This window comes from Epargyreus clarus, unplaced genomic scaffold (genome assembly GCF_041222505.1).
Source record: "Epargyreus clarus isolate Ecla_fem2 unplaced genomic scaffold, WU_Ecla_fem_2.2 ptg000003l, whole genome shotgun sequence".
Taxonomy (NCBI): domain Eukaryota; kingdom Metazoa; phylum Arthropoda; class Insecta; order Lepidoptera; family Hesperiidae; genus Epargyreus; species Epargyreus clarus.
In genome coordinates this window covers 4068563-4092161 of record NW_027332211.1, presented here as the reverse complement: position 1 = coordinate 4092161, position 23599 = coordinate 4068563, and the positions used below count along the sequence as shown (strand labels likewise).

The window sequence follows — 23599 nt, the reverse complement described above, 5'->3', positions numbered from 1 at the left end:
TCACTAAGTTCTTGCATACTTCGTAACGCGAATCGAAGTAAACCGAATTATCCGACTTAATTATTAATTTTCACTATGCAAGTAAACTAATAAATTCAATAAGGAAATTTCATCTAATAAAAGCGTCAGTTGAGTACGCAATCAGTCGCTGGTGTGACATCTCTCTAATGCCGGACAATCGGGAACACGGAACGCGCGCCCGTGGGCCGAATCTCGCGCGCACATCTCTAATAAAACACAGTGGCAACTTAAACTAACCCACGTGCCCACACCCATCAGATTACACTTATTTGCATATATTGACAGTCCCATCACAGCACTCGAGAACTATCACTAATGTAATGGCATAAAGTCGACCTTCTTGCAACGATAGAGTTAATTCTAAGCGTATTTAGAGCAATCGGGATTGGATACGTCACGAAAGCGTCGCATGCGCAAATTGCGTTAAATCGTAATTGAATTCTTACGAGGTGTTAGAAGGAATTGACCATTTTTGTAAATTAGATCTAGCACGCGAACGTGCTACATTTATTTGCAAAGGCCAACGAAAGTTTTACAGCTGGTGCTCAGTGACAGCGATGCGGTAAACTGAAGCGAGTTGAATTTTTACATTACGGTTTGTTGTAAACACTTTTACATATAAATTACACTGAGACTGTTTGCTTTCGAATAAACTGTTTAACACGTCTCAAACGATTCTTTAGTGTACAAACTAAAATCGTTTCGCTTCGCATGGGCCTCGCTGTTGGTTTAACCATACCTTTATATTCCGATGGCGTGGAAGAAGTCGTTATAAAATTTTCTTTTAGGCCTAGGAAAGAAAACGATTTAATTACCGTATAAATCGAGGTAAACTCGCTCTTAGATATCTTTATGAGAGTCTTTAAGTGAGTTGCAAAAAGGATTCTTATTTTATTGGGAAACGTTCTGAAAGCAAATACTTGTAACGATTTCAGACCCTTTCCACTTAAGTACCCAATTTAAAATAATACCAATACTTGAACGAATTTGAAATATATTTCTTTAGTATTCATAATAAAGTTAAATATTTGCAGAAATAATAATTAATTATTAATTGTGTAGTGAGATTAATAGTTAGATTTTATACAAATTTCTTAGTTATATACAAGTAAAATTTAGTCGAAATGAGCATTGTCAAATTAGTCAATTTATGTAGACACTAGGTAACAAAAAAAAAATAAAGTATACACCTATACAGTACTTCTATATAATGTTTAATTAACTTTTAATATTAGTGACTGCGCAGCTTTTAAATTTGGTTTACTTTTTTACAGGAAACAAGTAGCGAAGTTGCATATTGTTCAAGTGACAAAGCAATATTTAAACGCAAGGGAAATGTATTACTGCAGGGGCAAACAGTTTGTATTATATACCTATTTTAAATTCGGGCAATTAACAGTTACATTCAAATAAAATATTTAATGTTTTAGAGTAACACAGGAGCGACAGTTCGACGCAGGCGGTCGAGGCGATAGATGGAGACAATCAGCGACTGTCGGAGACGATTGTTGACACAAATTGTCGCTTGAATGCTTGGAAATGGATGTAAAAACTTTTAAATCCTCATACCAAAATTTTCTACTCTAGGTACTTCTACAAGAGACGCCTTCTTAGGAATATACTTAAGGAAAATACTCAACAAAAACATTTATTTTACCGCAAAATATTCTATTACCTTGGAAAAGATCATCGAACCTCAAAAAACCTCTGAGAAATTTAGATATCTATTTTCGATTTCGGCTGTTTAGGTCTTTCTTATTGTATATCTATGGCATTTAACAAATCCTAGGTATTTTCAGAACTGTACCCTTAGTATTAGTTTTTACAAAAATGACTGTTTTTGTATTTGCCCATACATTTCCAATCAGCGCTCCCAGCTGACTGTATCAAAACTGACTGGAAACGTATGAGAAATACGTAAACAAATACAAAAACAGTCATTTTTGTAAAAACATAAAAACTCATACTAAGGGTACTGTTATTAAAGTGCTTACTTTACTTATGATACAGTATCAACGAATTGCATAACCTCTGAAACAAATTCGTTGACACTGACCAGTGTGATTCTTGCAAAAGCCTACCTCAATGTCGTCCTACTTTCCAATCGTAACGATATTATCAAGTGGACAATATAGCCGACAATATACACAACAATTATGTCATATACCGCTACCAACCCATTAACATTCTCATGCGTTGGACACAAGGTTCAAATTTGAGTTCAACTAACAACAATACACAATCAATGCAGACAATAGGAACAGAGCTGATATATTAATGTCATTACTGAGCAACCTTTGCGTACGTCCAATTGAACCGTAAACTAAAGGCGTTAGGTGTTGTTTGAACTACAACTCCACTAGAGAAGTTAAAGGCGCCACTAAAGTTAGGTAGCCTATTATTATGGCGCCTATGAAATCTGTAGGTGTTGAATTTATAATCTAGATTACAATTTGTGCTAACGTTATGGCATTGTAAATTAATAAGGTATTTCGAAATTTCAAAGATAAATATACATGAATTCAAACTGACGTAATGGGTTACGACACCTACGCGATTGTTCATGCAATCTTAATTTTGTTAAATTGTTAATTTAGTTAAATGCATGCACATTGTTAATATATATTTTTAAGACGCCGAAGAAGATTCCAGATTCGAATCCTGACAGGCTCGCCATGCAGTGATGTCAACGATAATTCGATTAAAAAGCGTTTTGTCTTACACAAACCTATCTTATCTTAGGTCCACACAGCACTTGTATCTCGTCAATTTCTCGTTTACGGCAAAATATGTTTCTTCCACAACCAAACCACGAAGTTCTTCGATATATCAGCGTCTGTACCAATAGCATTAGTTCAACAGGTCACAACTGCCGCGTTGTCTTAGTTCCACAAAAACCAAGGTCGGTCCCAACGAGCCATTGTGCAGTGGCACAGAGGTCCAAGCACAAAGCACGAGATATCGATAAGAACACAATAAACAATAACATTCGGTATTGCCGTTGCAACACGTAATAGTTATGAGACCGCGCGATTGTTTATACGTTTTTCTAAATTCCACATATGATTTACTCGTATGTTTGCAATGCCCGAACATTGCTATTGCTATTGCGTTAAAGGTCCTAGGAGTCGATGGCAATATGTTGCTGGAGTAGATAGGTACTAAGAGCAGATAGTATCACGTTTCTGACAAGATAAATCGTTGGACGTTATGTGCGTAATAATTTCGTATAGCTTTTTCTTCTTTCACCTTATATCATTATCACTTTAACTAAGGTTATAAAATTTAATAAAAATAAAGTCAATGTTAAACTAAGAAATATAAATAAAAAATGCTTCAGAAAATTTAATTTAGAATATTCTACTAAAATATATAAACGCACTAATATAAAAAAATGAGTTCAGTTACGTATTGCGTTTGAATACAATTTAACCCCCGAAACTCAGATTATTCCTATAAATTGAAATGAATATAACGAATTACTTGTTTAAAGGTATTTTATAGATTTGACCTGTAAAAATCTATGTAAGTAGATAAATGAGGTATTGGAGTGGTCGTGTTCTTAAAAGCCACGGGCGCGTGCCTCGGCGTGGGCCCGCAACCTAGCATTATCGACGGGGCCGAATCCGGCCGATTAGCGGTGCTATCGGCCCTATCGGTAATGTCGTAGGTGATTGATTGCTATAGTTCTGTGGCTCTGTTGATTGGGGGCACGTATGCTCTGACTCACTTATAAAAAAATAAATTTACGACATTGTAATAAATGTAATTGATATATGTAGTTAGCCAAAAATCGATTAAGTGTATTGTAATAACATGGAATAGATTTTTTTAGACAAAACTGATTAATTATACTCGCAATTTTTAAAGGAAAGAATGTGCACACCAATTACATATATTTTATGTATCTTTGACGTTTGGCCCTCATATCATACATATAGGAGAAAGTTCACGCCTTGATCCAACAATGTAACAAATTGTTATGAAGTCATTTTTAGCGACTTCTAAAGTAGTCTTTCTGTTTAATTATTTAAATTATTTTTACTTTATAACCCTTTTGAATACTTTACATTATTTTACTTCAGTTACTCTTAAGTCTTTTAAACGATACACTTACCTATACTATATCATATAGAATAGGTAAGTCTATACTACTATAGAAAAACAAGGTCTAAGCTCTATTAATATGCCTATCGAGGTCTCTACAATACAAACTGTAGCTCTATAACGGATGTAGAGACAATAATATCTCGTTGAAGTCTTTTGCTCAGCGCCAGCGCGACAGGAGGTCGCTACGCCACTCGAACAGGAGTATTGTTAGTATATTAATAAGAATATCTACATTAGCTATTTGCGATTCATATTTTTTGAGAAGCTTTTTTGGACTATTGTTAACAACATTAAATTGATTATTATATGTATTCTAATCAATAGGTTATATAAAAAATAATGAGAACACATTCCTATTGATGTATCTTTTCAATAGGATAAAAAATAATGATAGCATACGAGTGCGTATTGATGGTTTTTTTTTCATTTTTATGTAGTTTAAAATTATTATTTTTTATAATTTTCACACAATTTATTAATGTGAATAAATTGATCTTAAAACAACACCTCTATGCGATTCATCATAACATAACGTATTAATAAAAAAATAAATCAATGAATACCATTTGTATATAACACGTTGTTAAGGAAATGCTCAGTGATGGACCGTTTTGTAATGAGCAAGTTATATGTAAATGGTCTATTACATGTCACATATTACTTAAGCATGATGCAACAGTTCAGTTATGAGGACAACATAACTGAATGCAAATTGAATTAAAGTTAACGAGAGTGAATATGCAATTATAGAAGAATGAAGACAAACCAGTGTAATTAAGTAATGTAGCCATAGTGAATCGTACAATATAACAATTACTAAAAGTAATAGAAAGTACTCGTCTATCTATTTCATAAATATGATTTGCATTTCGTAAAATAAAAATGACAAGCGTTTTACAAAACATATTTGTAGAGAAAATACACATAATATGATGTGTACTTTAGGGAATACGTCCGTCAATCGGCCCCGGAAGTGACCACGGCGTCATACCTTCCACCACAGCAGCATGACGGTATAAGTTTCAGGTCACCCTAAATCAAGAGAAGAGACCCTTGCCCAGGTGTAAAACATTAAACATCTTACGAAGATAACTTCCTGTACGAATTATTTAAGATACAGCAGCTCCATATATTTCTCACGTCCAAAAACATCTTGAAAATGTATTTAAAGTTTTCTAGCGTTGTCTTAAATCATACAAGGCATATAACGACGAGCGCAGTCGCGTGCGCATATCGGACGAGCCAATATCAGCGATCCACTTCCCTACAACAGAACCCATTAACTCAAATAAAATTAACGCTAAACCAGCCATTCTGCTATCAGACATCCGTGAACCAGTCCTAATTATTAGTGGGGTATGTTCGATCTTTATTGTTCGCTACTCCCAAGCAACATTAGATCGAGACTAATTAAATCGGCCGCAGGAGTGAGTTTCATTAAAATGCCGATTTTCGTGTCTGTGCATCTGATAGGACGTGCGACACTGCGCCCGGCGCTTCCTGGTTCGTACGGTCGACGTTTGCGGATTAAATGGGAATAGGTATTAAGTTAGGATATAGAACCATATTATATTGCTTTCGATTTAAGTTTGTTATGGATATTTGAAGACTGATATGTCACTCTTCTTTTACACCCATTATTTTAATTATTTAAATATAAGATATAAGTATGTTCGTTATTTAGATAAAAATATATTTTTGTTCAATTTATTTTCAAAGGATATAAACTTAGTAAAATATGACGTTCTAGATATCAATACTTAACAAAGTAAGGGATAATTTAAACATAAACAATGTATTGGTAGGTATCTAATACATATACTAGTAGAATTAACTAATGAACAGTATCATTGAATTCCAATCAAAGCGCATTTACTTAGCTTTAAAATATATGGATGTAAATAAATCAGCTAATGCAAACAGTTTGAGATGATCTACCGCACGCGACGCTTCCGTGTCATTACGCGACGCGGGATAGGTACTGTCGCCGCGATCACATCGCTGGATTCTGCGACAGCGGCAGAACCGCACTGAACTTTTACACAAATAATTTGTGGGCATTAAAAATAATTATATATTTTAAATTTACGTTATTACGCTACGTAGGATGGGTACTATCGCTGCGATCACATCGCTGGATTCTGCGACAGCGACAGAACCGCACTGTACTTTTACAAATAATTTGTGGAAATTAAAAATAGTAAAAATATTTAAAGTGCTAGATGATCTACTGCACGCGACGCTTCCGTCTCATTACACGACGCGGGATAGGTACTGTCGCTGCGATTACATCGCTGGATTCTGCGACAGCGACAGAACCGCACTGAACTTCTTCACAAATAATTCGTGGACATTAAAAATAATTATATATTTTTAAATGTAGGTTTATCTACCATATGCGACCGTACCATACGTGTCATTACGCGACTAAAATGAGTTCTGTCGTCTTTTATGTGATAACGACAGATAATCACTGATCGCCTATAATATTTGAATGCGGAAGTTTATTATTTATTATTGAAATACATAATACCACGCCATCGTATAATTTAAAAAAATAATGTAATATTTTAAATTTAAATGTCTCCTTGAGAAACGAAATTTAATATGCGATTAATATTTAATGTTTAGTCTTATAATGTCTGTATTATGTTACAATACGGCCAAAACTAGATATCCAAGCTAATTGGTTATATGAATATAACATTCAGAAGTGATATAATGTCAACTCCAACCATGACAACGATAGTTTACATATATTAGTAATATAGGAGTAGCAGACGAACAAGCAGTCCACCTAATAATAAGTGGCTACTGCCGTCTATGCACATCCATAATCAACCCCAGATAAAATTAGATTTCTATCTGAGTTCAGCCATAGATACGCCGCTAATTCTAGGGGCTAAGTTGGAACACCTGGCCGACGTATGTCCCTTATCACACCTTTTAAACCAGAACACAAGAGCGCTTATCAATGTTGTTATAAGGTATAAATAGGTGTGGGGGTGGTATCGCCGTCTAACCGCAAATAATTCCACCACCCCCAAAAATATTAATCAGTAGTTACAAAAATGTAAAAGCGAAGGGCACACCTCAATGGCTAACTGCCTCACAGTTTAATTTATTGCATGCAAATTGCCGCCGGGTGCCACTTTACCCATTTACAAAGTTGAGCAACGTTCGTCATAATCGAATCACTTATCGACGTATTCGCACGAACGTTGGCCAATTGTAACGGCTTGCACGTAAGAACTTTCTCTCACACGTTACTACTAAGTTGGATCTGTTTAGACGAATATCATGGCTTTATCTGTGATTTTTTTATATGAAATTGCAGTAAAAAAAGCCTGCAGTCCGAATAGTGTTATAAAACAGGATAGCAGTCATATCTAAGAACGGTCACAGGCGCATTGCTAACTTTGAGAGGTTGAAATGTCTCTTGATTTTTTGTTTACCCCCTACCATAAACGAGGGTATCGTTAGAGGGTGACCAATGCAGTTATAAGGCATATATAGATGTAGCCATTGTAAATGCTGCTGGGGTCAATAACAACTTCACAATAAAAAATATGGAACCACGAATGTTTTCACCACGCTGATTTATTGGAGACTATTCGAGTTGGCACAAAACTAAAATGTCTCATGTGAGAACTTTTAAAAAAACATTAAATAAATTCTTTACCTTTTCGAAATATTCCATAAACAAACGCACAGTGCTACAGTTAAAACAATGTAGTGGAATAGATAAAATTATATCCATTAAGTGAAACTGAACTCGCCGGCAACCTTGCTCGGTAACGCTTGGCTGGCCGCTAACACTTTAATAAATGCTTGCAATGAAAAAAATACGCTGTTATTTTTTTTTCATTCGCCAGTGTGTTCGGGAATTTAGTGCCTGATATCTATTTTCGGTTCATGACTGTTTAGGCACGAAACGATATGCTTTGTGACGATTGTCATTTGTCACAGAGAAATTGCCGCGTTTTTTCACCACAGATTAAATATACCTATATGGTTTGCGTGAGATATTATGAAACATTGTCTTAATGTTTTTTTTTACATTTATTTTTATAACAGTTCAATGAACGTGTTTAATAAATTATAGGTAATGTTGCTATTTAAAATTGCTTTATTTTTCTAATAATGTTTTACAAATCAATAAATTATTACAATTTTAATCACAGATTATATTTTTATTGTATTATGTAGCACAAGTTTTAGTTGCACATTATTTAAGTTGCACAATTTTTTGTTAAAAAAATCAATGTTACCAATAATAAGTAGTGTTTATATCAAGTTGCTTATAAATTGATATGCTTCTTTATAAAACATTATTTGCTGATATTATAGCAACACAAAAACCTCTAAAAGTTTATCCGAACAAATATACTTTCGTACGAATACAATTACAGAACAACGAACGATAAAGTTATACTTAGAACTAGACATGATTTAAATTTAGTATAGCCACGTGCTATGACTGACTATTTCAGCCTTAAATAGGACTGAATAATCTACAACCTAGCATTCAGCGAAAGTACTATTCTGTGTCTAGCTCAATAAGGTCGAAATGAGAATAAACGGTATGAAAATGACCGTATACTTCGCGAAAATTTATCACTCTAGTACCCAAACGTTTTGTCTTGTCTTGTTTACAATTGTGTACAATTAAGTACTGTTTCGTAACCGTACATGGTCTAGTTATGACAAAATTAATGGTTAACAATAAAGTTAAGTAATGACCGTGTTGTAATGTTAACTTCCGTTAACATGAAGCATAGGTGGTCGGTCGTGATAACAGTCAAAAAGCCTTGTCATTATCTACGGTATGGCAATAAAATCAATTAACTATAATAAAACTAATGACCGTTAATGCATAGTAAATTAGTTAGTTCAATGTTAAGTAATAATTAAAGTTATTGTAAACATACAATAATATTTATATATAGTGGAAATTTTAGGAGAAGAGGTCAATTTTCATCGATTCTAAATGAAATGCACAAGAATACTATCGATATAATACTGCCAATTATAATAACACTAATATTGGAGCTATGAGACGTGATCCTTCTTGTAAGGTATTTTACAAAATCAACTAATATATCAACATTGTTTTAGTTTTCGTATTATAATATTATGGACTCTATTTTTTAAAGACAAAGTTTAATTCTCTCAAAGGTCATTTTGACAAGAAAATAATATGAACAAACATTTTAAAACACATAGAGGAAAATTTCCAACTTAGTCTTCAGGGGTTGCAACGCATTTTTGCCCCACCTGAACTAGCACTTAATCTTTTCTGGGGTTAATCTTCGGGGTTGACTCTAAAATGTGCGAGCATAGTCATTTGAAACTTTTTTTTTTAACATAGGAATAGACTGGACTATAGGACTGCATGTCAAACCAGAACTCAGCAGCGCTTAAAACTGATGTTATTAGACAGAGATAGGTGTGGCGGTTGTGCGGCCGGAGTCGGATCATAGAGGGTTCACCTTCGAACACTCCTGGGATAGTAAAACCCTTACCTCATGCCGTCAAATCCGTCATCCGAGCCGTTGATAGTGAGCACCGGCGCCCTCGCGTACGCCTTTGCGACGCGTCGGTTCTTCTCGAAGACTATCACCTTCGCCCAGATCTCGTCGTCGATCTGTGTCCATTTGTCCAACACTTCCTGTATGTGTTCCTGTTGACAAAAGAAAACATATTAACATATGTAACATAGTTTGTTCGTCATTTCAGTACTTGGATATTTATCCAGATTTTAATATAAAACCATAACCTATGCTTTATACTGAAACCATAAATTACTCGTAAATAAAATAATGAGTCCTTATCCTATAAATTAAAACTGTAAATAAAAAAAAAATTAATAACATAATTCTGCTTATTACATTTTAATTGTATATTGCTTTATGAAATTGTGATTAATGATCAATTAATAGTTATTGTATAGTAATATGCATTATTCTAGATTCATCTTCATGACGCAGGCCAAATTTAATTAAGATTGGTTGTTTAGCTGATCACTGAAAGCGGAACAAATAAATTGATTTTCACTACGAGGTAGAAAACGATCTTTCTAATCTGTGTCCAGAATTGCAAAGCGTTATAGAGCGTTATAGAACATATAGAGCGTTAGAACTAAATAATTCGTTTGTGAATTTAATGCTTTTATCTTATGTATAAGAACAGAAATCCAGAAGGCATGCTAATGGTTTTAAAGTAACTATAATATACTAACACACTTGCAACACTCATAAACATTTTAAGCGGCAAACATTTATTTCCAACTTAAGAGCGACCTTGCTCCAACTCGACTCATCATTTCCTATTCAAAACAAACAAAGCCTTGCAGGGTGTGTTAAGATTACCAAAGTTTAGATATTAATCCCGGTGTGGCAATGTCCACTGTCGCAACAGATGACATCGGACCGTAGCAACGTTCCGCTCTACTAACTCGCTTCTTGGTCGTTAGAACATGTATGTTAGGACCGTTGTAGGTGGACTGATGGCTACCACGGGCACAACCTTGTAGGGGATGCGTTAAAGAAAAATAATTGTAATTGTACTAAACTAAATCGGCGAAGAAAGGTTGTCGTACGTAAACCGATGATATGATTAATTAATTATAACAGACTTTAGATTACGATTCTACATTCTAAATTCTCTTTCTAAAACGTCTTTAAGTGCGCAAATTCCAAATCAGAAGTAAATCCAAATTGTAGAAGTAGTTCCAAATTGTATCAGAAGGCGCAATAACCTACCATGTCAGTTAGAACTGTTAGAAATATAGGATACCTGAGATTAAGAGAAGGTAATCTGGGTTTCAAAGATAAAATGTGTATTCCTGACATATACAATACTTCACACAAAAGTGCGGTGCCACGTTTCAAATTTCACGTTTTCAATTTTGACATTTTGCAACGGATACTGTTTCTGACTATATGTGATGTTATAGAATAGCATCCGGCATTTGGAATTAGATTTTATTATAAACTGTTTCTAAAACATTTGTGCCAATTTCAGTAATTATTTTAGCGGAAATATCATTTTATCGTGAGCATTATTCTATTACTTTATTTTGTTTTTATTACATTCTTCTAAATTATATGTGCTCATATATAAAATACAACAGCGAAGAATGTTAATGTTTATACTAATATTTAATGTCATAAATACCTAATTTAAAACAATTTACAAAGAAAATCCCACTCTATAGCACACACTACAAGGTAAAATATACAGAATATCTTCCATCTTGCATAACAATCAAGGCGGTCAATAGTCTGTGGAAATGGTTGTTTTTGCGAATACACAAGCGAAATATAACTAGTGTTTTCATAAGCTTGCAGTAAACACTCAGTTATACTTGTGTAAAAAGTCTCAAATAATTATACCGAACGTACCGTTAGTTAGGGTTGGCACATTCAGATCGCATTAGTTAGTGATATTTAAATGAGAATATACAAGATGGTCCTATTATGTAGAAGGGCCTCATCTCACCTCAGGAAAGACTACACGATCTAAACACACTTGACTTTGATTACTGATGTCAATAGGTATTAGTAATACTAGAATACTTTATGCACAACTTATGATCAGGTGAAATATATGCTTGTATGTTATTTTAATAATTAAAAAAAAACATTGATTACAGTTATTACACAAGAAATCACAATAATAAATAATAAACACAAAACATGATTAAAATTCATTATATTGCGACGTGCGAAGAAAATCCATATTTTTTACTGTAAACTTTTGTTTGATAATCAACCTTGGCGTGATGAGTCTTTGTTCAAACTACTATTTGAATGAATAGTTGCTTAATATACGACAGATGGATATTTTAATAAAAATATCTCCGAAATATTGATTCTTAGAAAAAATATTAGAATTTATCAAAGAAGTCAGGAAACGTTAGACTAAAAAGTTAACACCTGAGGCTTTGGAGGCTTTATAAGTTGATGAATATGTAATGTAAAGTACAAAATAACTGTCCACTTTAACCGCTGTACAAAATCCAAAAAAAATAAATCGGTTCTAAATTACAACCATATATTAAAAGGCATCCAATATTTCTGGAATAAAAATATTTTATCTTTTATAGCAGTTTTATTTCGTTATAATATATAGCAGCAACGTATAACTGCTGTAATATATAACAGTTTTTCACGACAACGGACAGCCCTATGCATGCACGAGTTGATAGCGTTTTGATTATTACGTCGGTTGCGTCAGAATCAGAACCGCTAATCGCAACACGTTCCTTTCCGCGCCATGACTTCGATAGCGAATACCACTTTCGGTTTTATCCCATGACTTACTTACAAGATTAATGGTTTGTAAGGTGAATGGGTAGTTTGTGTTGTTTACGTAGTTTAAAAACCGCTCAATAGTCTAAAGTGGATAATTGCACCATCATCATCGTTAAGATATTATTGTCCCATAGGCACTGAACGGCATTGTCACATGGGCATTGATGGGCACACCTCATATCTTAGAATGATATGGTATTTTACATCATATTTTAATACTGCAGAACGAAGAAAATAAGGAAATAATAAGAACCGGTAGAATCGTCTTTCTTTCTATTAATAAAACTTCATGATTTCAAGAAACTGCTGTTAACACGCCTACGAAATGTTCCTACTAAATTTGTTTTTTTTTTTTGTTTGTAACAGCCAAATAAATCAGAGGAGAGATAGATATATTGATTTGTTCGTGCACTTCCAAAATAGTTTGAGTTGTGACGTAACGTGGTTAGTGGACTAATGATAGCACTTTCCACGGTGTGGTGCCGCAGAATCTACTTTCGATTTTATCCGCAGGTGCTTGATACACGAAAGCGTTGCCGTTATTTTTGCGGTGCGATGCTAGGGTTAACGTCTTTGAGTATATCTTTGATTGCCATATGTGATTGTTCAAAATCGTATGACATTTACATAATTAAGTAATATTACTTTTATTTATAAGCAATTTTCCGCACAACGTCGCTTTGGATTTTAGTTTTTGTTACTCAAGAAACGTTCCTGATTTTCCAGGCAAAAATGTATTCTTTTTTATAATATATACTATAGCTAGGTAATTCTGACGCACAGGGAAACTGTAACTTCAAATAGAACCACAGAGCCCTATCTAAGGTCGGTCACAGATGTGGTGCTATTCTCGAAGGCTAAGGCTAAGTTTGAACGCATAGTTTAAGTGTTCTACAAACCGCTCATGTCTGTGGTTCTACGCGTTATAAGGCAGAAATAGATGTGGTGCTGGTGATGCAGTCAAACTACAGAGAGTTCAAAAATGTTCATGTTATTCATAGATTTAACAAATGAAAACTGTTTAAACATCCCTGTATTATCAAGTACTATAATGACACTTCGTGGATATGTAATTTGTGGTGGTGAAATTGAAAGAAAGTGAAACTCAATAGTTAGTACTATTAGAACAAAGACATTGAACTGAAATATACCATTACAAGTACAGTTACAGTATAAAGCACAGTAAAATCGCTATATGAAATCAAATCTGAAATATTTCGCTGTACAATTTTATTTGGCATATGTTATGTGTGTATGTGTAATAAAATTTATGATGATAGAACCGAATGAACAAATATTTGACTACATCATCCTAAATTCACATTCCGACCAGCAAGATCAAAGCCCTTCATCGTCAAAATGACCATGTGACATAAATTAGCATATTCATGAGCTTTACAACTGAGGAACAAGGCTAAAAGCTGACAGCCGACTTAGGGTCTCCACACACTTATCGACACTAACATTATAAGGACGGACATAACGCGAATGACATCTTTTTCGCTCTCATACTTATCAAAAGAAAGATCGAAATCCAAATCGATAATAATATTTAAGGTACAGAGGAGTAACAAATCAAATAGACATGCCGCCATTTTGAATTACGATCTTTATTCAACCACACCCAAACCATTACGGTTACAATAGGTCTCCTTACAAGCTATTTATCGCCGAAGTCATTTCCGCATTGATACGTGTGCAGACACCCTTAGCGGTTCAAACACTAACCGTAACAAATGCGGGCTTTCTCCGCATTGAATCGACCTGATTGCGTCTCATCTCGTATGACACACGGTATCAATGGGCACCGATAAATATTTTCGCTAATACGCAATTCACAGCGCCATCTGCAATCTAGCATCACATTGTTGATAGCGTCACGTGACGTGAATAGCCTCGTTAGTGTCACGGTTTTGTATTTCTTCGTGTGTGACTAGCTTTAGTTATCAGGGCTGTCATGTGCGATTGATTTGCATAAATAAAGAGTTTGTGCTGTTTAAATGATTGAGATTTCATAATGTTTTGAATGTAGTTTATCAATAAAAGATTGACAAAATTCTACATTTCATAATGTAGTTGGTGCAATTGAACGTTTCTAACATTACTGAACATAATAATGATATTTGAGCAACATCGCTACACCTTTTATGTATTCATTACATTCTGTACTGATTTAAAACATGTGATAAGAAACACGCATGCAAAACAATCTAAGTTAGTTCTCAAGGGCAGTAACACATATGTGGCTGATATCAGTACCCTTAGTATGAATTTTTACGTTTTTACAAAAAGTACTGTTTTTTATTTGTTTACGTATTTCCCATACATTTCTAATCAGTCCTGACACAGTCCGCTAGGGGCGATGAATGGAAATGTATGAGTAAATAAACAAATACAAAAACAGTATTTTTTGTAAAAACGTAATAACTCATACTAAGGGTACAGGTAGAAGTCTAATTGTATCTGGTGTTATTTACAAGATAGGCGGCAGTAGCCACTTACCATGAAATGGAAGCTCGCCTGCTGCTACTATTGAAAAAATAATTATAACATTTTTCTATATAATTTCCCACAACCTCAGCCCTGACAGTCAGTCACGCCTGCTCATGCTCCTGATTTATGGCACGCGCTAAGAAGGCATAATGTCGCCCTACAAGGCGATAAGCTCTGATGTTCTGCGTTTTTTCGCCCTACCATCGAATCCTTCGATAAAAACCAGTCATTTCAATACACTTGCTGATCAAAAGCTGTGAGTTTTGTTTGAATAAATCAAGCTTTCAAGAACGTCGCGTCATAGTGTACAATGGTAATACGCAAACTAGTTGCTAACGACCGACAAGTAACGCTGATCGCGTCCGGTTTGGGATTCGATCCCCGGTCAGCCAAATATCTGTTAAGCTATATCGCTTCTTAGTATGGGCGCTTGTGTATCCATCTTCATGTGTTTAGGGACCTACCCAAGTAGTACTTATATGGGGCTATGCATGAAAGCGTTTGTTATCATTATTTATTAACGACTAAAATAAAACATTCCTGGTATTTTAAATGCCTTCCTGAGCTACGCTACGCCGCGGCTATGAAATTCCTGCTACGACGTATTCCTATTCTACGGCGTTTTCATGTGCTACGATACCCCATAACATTACGACTCTTTATATTAACTACTTAGAATTGCCGCTTACAAAAATTAAATATTCCCAGTTTATTTATAAATTACTTATAGACAAAAATAAACTGATAAATGATAATTAAGTTTTTCTATTTCCTGACCCTTTTTTAGTACCTGTTTTTTTATTGATTAAGCACGTTTATATCACATGATCTCATTTATTAAATTGATCGAGCACTAGTTATAAATAATATAATTCATATGATCTCGCAAATGTTAATAAAAACCTTTCCTTGCATTCGGAGGTAATGTGTGGTAATAAAAACCAGAGTAGCGGTTGCAAGGCTGACCACATCTCGAATCAATTCCATATCTGAGCTAATATACCTCTGTAATTATTTTAATATTATACAGAATGCTTTGTGATAAAAAAACGGAAAGATATATCGTTTGTTGATAAGAGTGGCAGTGAACAAGATCAGGAACAAAGTTAAAAAAAGAGAATACAAAAGTATTGATTCTGGTTTAAAGGATAATGTGAAGCAAATTTTCGAAATATAAGCTTTTTTTTAAATTTATAAGTGTTGTCGTCATCGACATAAACCCATTACTGTCCTACTGCTGGGTCCCTTACCCAGTTTTCTCTCAAAATTAGAAAGATTAGGCTATAGTCCACCGCGCTGTTCAAGTGTCAATTGGTAAACTTCACATACCTTAAAGATTTTTTTGAAGATCTCTCAGGTATGCCGATTTCCTCAAGGTGTATTCAATAAGTGATGTCATTTGTTTACAAGTATTCACTTATTCGTAAAATGTCTAAAGCAGAGTAAAGCCTCATTTTGTAATAGGCTATAAATTCAATGGATTCAAATACCATATGCAAAATGCCGCGGCAAATTATAATAACTAAGCAAGCGAGTGACGCTGTGATTTATCGTAGAGTCAAAATATGTGATGATCCTGATAATTATTCACACGTATATTATTTATAGATAACATTGCGCTGTTAGATTTCTTAGGTTGCGAAAAATGTATATATAAAAATTCTTCCATGTTGAAAAGTTCGTGATGCATAGTTTAATTTTTTTAAACACGTTTCGTTTCTCTTAATATTTTTTTTTTTATTTACATTTTATACCAAAGTTTCCGTGGGAAGGATCTGATATAAATCCTAATAATGGATATTGGACTAAGTTAAAAAAGCGTAGTCGATTTAACCTAGTAAAAATATAAAACTGCTTTAGCCAGACGGGGCTTTAACGAGCAGGTAGTTCCAATACGGAAATTAATAAGATAGGATCGTCAATTTGCTATCGCCATTTTACAAAATATCGGGATATTTTAAATTGAGGCCACCCTTTAAAAATGGGATAACAAGAATAGTTATACTTAGAACTTATAAATATACATTATATTGACTAATTTTATTAAATTGACAAACATTGATTATATACAATGTGTTTTTATATAAAACGGAAATTAAGATAACCAACCGGCTGATCAATTGAACAAAACCGCTGTAGACTAAGCAGATTTACCTAATTAAATTGAAAAGTCACATAATAACATTTGAAGACTTCAATTCAGGGATTGCCAATCTCTTGAAATGCCTGAGAACATACCTCGATTAATCTTCCCCCACACCATATCTCAGTGTATAGTCGTCATTCACATACTATAAAAATAAATACATAATATGACACACACATATCTTCAGGTCATTGAGTTACATACTGAGCAGTAATAGTCGTTAATTGCTTTTATGAGCAATTGGTATGTATTGTACTTGCATTTCATAATAATATCGTATTATTATAATAATGGTGACTAGTTCTATGACACAATAGACGCTTTTCAATCCGTTGTGACGTCACAAGTTGTGAACGTGCAATTACGGAGATATTATGATATAAATCGAATCAATTTATCTTTGAATGGGTAACATGGTCATTGTCGATTGTAAAACATTTTTATTATAACGCGATATAAAATAGTGTGAGCTTAGTGGTTGGAACTCTAGGTGATAAAGAGATTGTGCTTTCAGGAGTAGGATGATGTATTCATCATACGTATTTAAAATTGTTACTGATGTCTATAGGCGGAATGACTACTTAACATATTTAGGTGGGTTGCTTGCCGTACTACAGAAATCTTAATATTTTGAGACAAAAGTGGTAGGTATTTTATATTTTGGTTTTGTTCAAATACCAGAAAATGAAAAAAATCTTGAAATATATAGACTGTAATTTTAATTTTACGTGTATATTGATTTGGTACATAGCACGCCAGAATGATAATTGCAATACAATTTATAATAACTAAATCCAATCTATAAATGTCGAAATGATATTAACTAAGTTAGATTGCCTTTCACTGTCGATAAAGTGATACCTAACATTCTTATTTTCAAATAAGTAAACTAAATAACTAGGACACCTGTACATAACATATGTAGGTTGTCTGTAGGTGTGTACCGACTGCTTCATAAAATATTTTACAAGCTATTTCTGTTACTAGAACTTATATTAAACGTTTGATTAAATTTTTACAAGTAGTTTTCTCAGTTCTAAAGTTTTACTTAAATAAATTTGATTGGACGTATGCGTTTTAAAATGACGTTTTAAAATAATTATATCTCGCTTAAAACTGCTAGTCCGCTCTGAATATTGAAATGAATCGCGTCGCCATAGCATATTGTATGACTACACCTGCTCGCAACAACTTCAGAGCGGACTAGCAGTTTGGTGCGGACTATACCACATTTTAAATGTATATGGACTACTACCTCCTAACAAGAAAATATAACCAGTTTTGAGAATTGAAATAGTTGCGTAAAAAGTTTGTCACGTCTCCGTGCTAAAAAGTAAAAATATTTGAAATACTTATTTATTTACTATGTAAATTACGCAGTATTCGTTATTTATTCGTAAATATTCTCTAAAAATGTAAAAAATAACTGACAAATCAGCCTTTTGTGGCTTCATTCAATTTCAAGGCGGCGAAGTATCTTTACTAATCTATGGCCTACTAAGGTAATATTTGGAAAGCGACATTTTTTGTACCGATGGAGATTTATTTTTAATTAACCAACTAATAGTGTTTTTGATTTTTGAATATCTGTCAACAGAAGTATGTACAGCTAAACATTGATTTAGACCTAGACCTAGATTTCAAAAAAGTCTTAACATACTTGTATTATATATAGTATCAATTTTTTTATTAATTTCTTACCTACCTCAAAAGTGTTGTTTACTTTGACTTCATAATCAATCTGACACCGAGCCTGACTTTTAGTTTAATATATTCATGGAATGTAAAACCTGTATCACCTTTTTAGGCAATATCAATGTCCTTTAAAACCTTACCGTTTATTTTGTTTTTGGGGCGCCTAAAAGGTTTTATACTATATGTGACAATCTTCTGATAGTAAATTAATGAAGGGTCTTGTTTTGTGCCGCAATACCCGATTTAAAATTGGAATTTTGGAGTAACTTTGTATATTTACAATTGTCGCAAATTTTCCGCGTTTATATATATAGAATTTTAATTTAAGCTTGCCGCTTAATTTTAATTTACAATTATATTTTTTCAAAAGGTAGTCGGATCAAATTATTATACAAACAACTTAAAAAACTTATTTTTAACCAATTTTTATTTTTACTTAAAACTTTTTACTTAAAAATAAAAATTGGTAGAAACTTGTGACATGTTATTGACAAATAGGTAACTTTCATAAGAGCGTTCAAAAATAAAATTTGATAGATTATATCATGAGATTGACTGTATAATACTAATCTTAATAATCTTAATATAATTTCCAAACAGCTTTTTAATCATCGATAACTTTCATAACCGAACGCTTAGCACACGAAATATTGTGTAAGAGAACAGTTTAACCACGTTTAGGTGCAGTTGCATCTTAGTTCCTATTCACATGTACCACTTCTACACGACAATGACAACTGCCTAATAAAACTCATAATACGAGTATGTCTCGCATGGACCGCATGTTGTCTTTAAGTCAACAGTGTGCGATACAGATCACATCATAACTACAATGGAAATATAAACGACATCACGTATGAGAGCCGACCACCCTATGGCAAAGACATGTATGTATTTATACCTGTTTTGTAGTTACCAATGCAGCCGCAAGTAGCTGTACAATTTTATTCAAATTTAAAAAAGCTGCCGTGATTTTTTCGCTGCCGTGCGTTGTGACGTTGTACGTGTGAATAGACAGATAAAGGTATTACGTAGGTATTATGATTATATGCAATAGACCTTCTATTTCCTCCATACTACATCTAAGTGATTTATGTAGGCCATTTCATAATGATTACACGATCACATTATCCTATTCGTAATCGACAGTATCAATTAGGTGATGGTATGATTTACTTTTGATATTTGTTTTGAAATCTTTAAATGTACTGTAACTGTACTGGACTGTATAAAGATTTTAAGGGCGGATTGACCTATTGCATACAAAAGAAAAATTACTAGGTACTTTTTAATTAAAAGTTAGCAATTTGTATTTCAATTTCGTTCAATGCCGCTATTCCAAAAACGAATCACTTACGAAATGTTGGTAGGTTACTAAGTTTTAAAAAGATTTCTGTTGAATTTGGTTTTGAGTAACACGACTTAAGTATTTTTTAAATACACAGATGCACCGTATAAGAAAATGCACATTTTGTCCCTCTGGTACATTTAATCGATTTTTGACCGCAAAAAGCTTTCAGAGATTACGACAACACATTTTGTTTTGAGATTAACTTTATTAAAGGCGCTCTAAGTAGTCAGACGTAATGCGACAGTAATACTTGTTTTGGGCAAACGCCTTGTCACTACTTAGGATTAGTTTGATGTTATGTGTTATGGTGTACTTAATGTGCGTGAAACGTAAAGAGGTTCTGAGTGCTAACTGGAGATTTAAGTGAATCAGAAGAGAGTTGGTGTAGTGCGAGCCGTACTCGGATACGGAGGGTATTTTTTATTTTTAGTATTTATGATAGGAGCAGTCATAAAAGTAAATGCATTGTGAATATTTGAATCTACCTATTGTGGTACAATTTATTTTTAAGTATTTTATTTTAATATTTGTTGTTACAACGGCCATCCTGATATATAATCTGTAAAAATTTTAAATAACTATCTATATCGATTCATGTAACGGATGACGGACAGACAAAGGAGGCTTAGTAAAAGGGTATTGGGATTAGTAATTTTCCCTTTGGGTACGGAACCTCAGAAAATACATTTTATTTTATTAGAGACTAGTTATTGTCCGCGGCTTCGCCCGCGTTTCAAATAAAATAATATGACATACTAACATACATAAAATTGAAAATTCGTACCTTCATTGGAATGAAAGTGGCGCCATCTGGCGAAAATTGGTCTACCAACTCTGAAACCTTCGTAGGCTCATGGAAACTTTGCTAAAGATCATCACTTGATCAAATGCATAGTTTACGATTAAATCCTTACTAATATCGATTAAAATAATCGACTTTTTGGTCCAAAAGATCGATTCTCCGATTAATCGATCTTAGATCGCCATCCCTAGTTCCCGTGGGATTTCCGGGATAAAAACTATCCTATATCCTTTCTCGGGTCTCAGACTATCTTTGTACAAAATTTCATTAAAATCGGTTCAGTGGTTTAGGCGTGAAGAAGAGACAACCAGACAGACAGACAGAGTTACTTTCGGATTTATAATATTAGTAAGGATAGTAAGGATAAATCTAATACCTAAGCCTAAATACGACGAAGATATTTAGTTTAGTAATTAAGTTTCTATAGCTAGTTGCCGGTTGAAGTTATAATGTGACCACTATCCACCATCAGCACAACAATTCACTATAATTTTTGTATTTGAAATTTCAGTTCAATCGGATAAGTGGAAGCAGTTAAAATTTTGTTCAAAGTTTTCTCTTATATTTGCTGTATATTGCTTATTATAAACCATTAAAAGGGTTTGAAGAAAAGCTCTACACTGTATTCAAAGACTGCAAGTGTATACATTATTCAAATAGAACTTAAAACATTGAATACCGCATTCTTGAGCAACTACACTGGCTTACACGATATACCACCTTATAGGCGTGTGGTAGAGTACAATATTATAATTACATACGTTTTGAATGTTGCTCTACAAAGTGAATACAGTTAAACAACGACCTTGCGTGGTCAAGTTTCCGTAAAGGCTCGTGATAGACAGGAGCAGATTAATTAATATTTATATAGGCTGTTTCTCAAATTAGTATTTATAACCTTATTGCTGTAAATATAAGCGTTAGAAGATAGTGTTGTGTATATCTAAGAAGTAAATTCACCACAAGATTGTAGTATGAAGTCATTGTTGTATTACAATGAAATAGAGCAAAAATAAAGGAATCTGCTTTTATTGTAAAGTTTGTTATGTCAAACAAATTGTCAATTTAGAAGTTTAGAAGCGTTAGAAATGACATGACATTAAAGCAATGACCATAGATTAGTAAAGATACCTAATTCGCCGCCTTGAAATTGAATGAAGCCACAAAGGGCTGATTTGTCAGATATTTTTTTGAATTCTTGACAAATAAAAGATATTTTTAAAGAAAATTTACGAATAAATTACTAATACTGCGTAATTTACGTAATAAATCAATAAGTATTTCAAATATTTTAGGGACATTTTAGCACGGAGACATGGCATTTTTTTTTACGCAACTATTTCAATTGTCAAAACTGGTTACATTTTCTTGTTAGGAGTGAGTAATCTTTACTCATCCATGGGATGAAGATGGATAGCATATTTTCAGGTGTTATACTTTCTAGTTGAAATCCCGGTAGCTTAGTAGCACTTATCGGAAAAACTTAATGGCACTTAATGGAATGGCAATACTTGCATACTTGTATACCTATGGTAATTTAGTGTACAATAAGTAATAATAAAATTATTTTTCGTGCTACTTGGATATTCCAGTTTTAATTAAGTTTCTTTTTTCCACAATTAATTGTCTAGCACAAAAAGGAATGTACGTTTGTTTATACACTAATTGACAACACATAACTTGATACATCGTACAGTGTCTATATTATATATTATCAACTTTCTAAATGCCTACCCAGCGGGCCTTCAAAGACTGAATGGAAATAGTGTAATTAGATAAATACACAATTTAACTCACACATGCCTCAAATAACTAAAATAAAAATATGCGCTTTAAAATTATAAGTATGTCTGAATACAAAGTGTCACTTCCTTTACGTTAGGGAGTTGTCTCACTGTCGTCTTAAAACGAATAATAATATAAGAATAAATATAATAATATCATAAGAAGCTAAGGGAATAAAGTCAAACTGTCAAAAATACATTTTCTAATAATAGCATAAGAAGCTAAGGGAATAAATTCAAACTGTCAAACATACATTTTAATTTAATTAAGCAACTGTCGAGGAAGGGTTATATTTTTGTGATATTGAAATAAATTTAAATCGAATTTTAAATATTAATTAGGCAAAAATAGGCGGACTGACTTTAAATTGGGTTAAATTATAATTTAAGTCTGCCTCCCTATTTAAAAAAAATGTTTTATTACCTTATGGGTATTCCCAAAAGGTAATAAAAATAAAACATTTTAAGTGGCAACAATGCTAACAGAAAAACATGTAATATTAAATTCCAATGATTTCATGTTTTAAGTCAGCACATTCATCGTTTATCTTCTATCCAGTCATAGTAGAACAAGGTAGTAAAGAAAGCATGGTTGTGGTTTCTCTATAATTTATGCTGACAGCAATCCGTCGCCTTGTGCGGTGACCACCGTTTCCCGTTTGACTGAATACGAAAGATAAAAACTAGGTATATTTATGTTACGTAACTAAGTAGCTTAGGAATTCGATGCTATCGATGGATTTATAACGTTTACAAGCTTCTGTTCAGATGGATTTATGAAATGACAAGTTTAATTGCTTCTTTTGAGATGTGTCATAATTTACAAGGATATGACAAGTCTAAAATGTTTATAGACTGTTTTACAATTTGTAGATGTTT

The 23599-nt window shown here is 33.4% G+C and overlaps 1 protein-coding gene across 6 annotated transcripts in view; it reads right to left on the bottom strand.

Annotated features, from left to right (window-relative positions):
* Positions 1-23599, bottom strand: part of exp (expansion) — a 204575-nt gene that overhangs the window by 65886 nt on the left and 115090 nt on the right. For all 6 annotated transcript variants that reach the window (XR_012103224.1, XM_073084088.1, XM_073084096.1 and 3 more), the window contains one exon: positions 9657-9814. Coding sequence is in view for 5 of the 6 variants with exons in the window: in XM_073084088.1 (XP_072940189.1) it covers positions 9657-9814 (158 nt within the window). In the remaining variant the exon portion in view is untranslated. The remainder of the gene's footprint in view (positions 1-9656; positions 9815-23599) is intronic.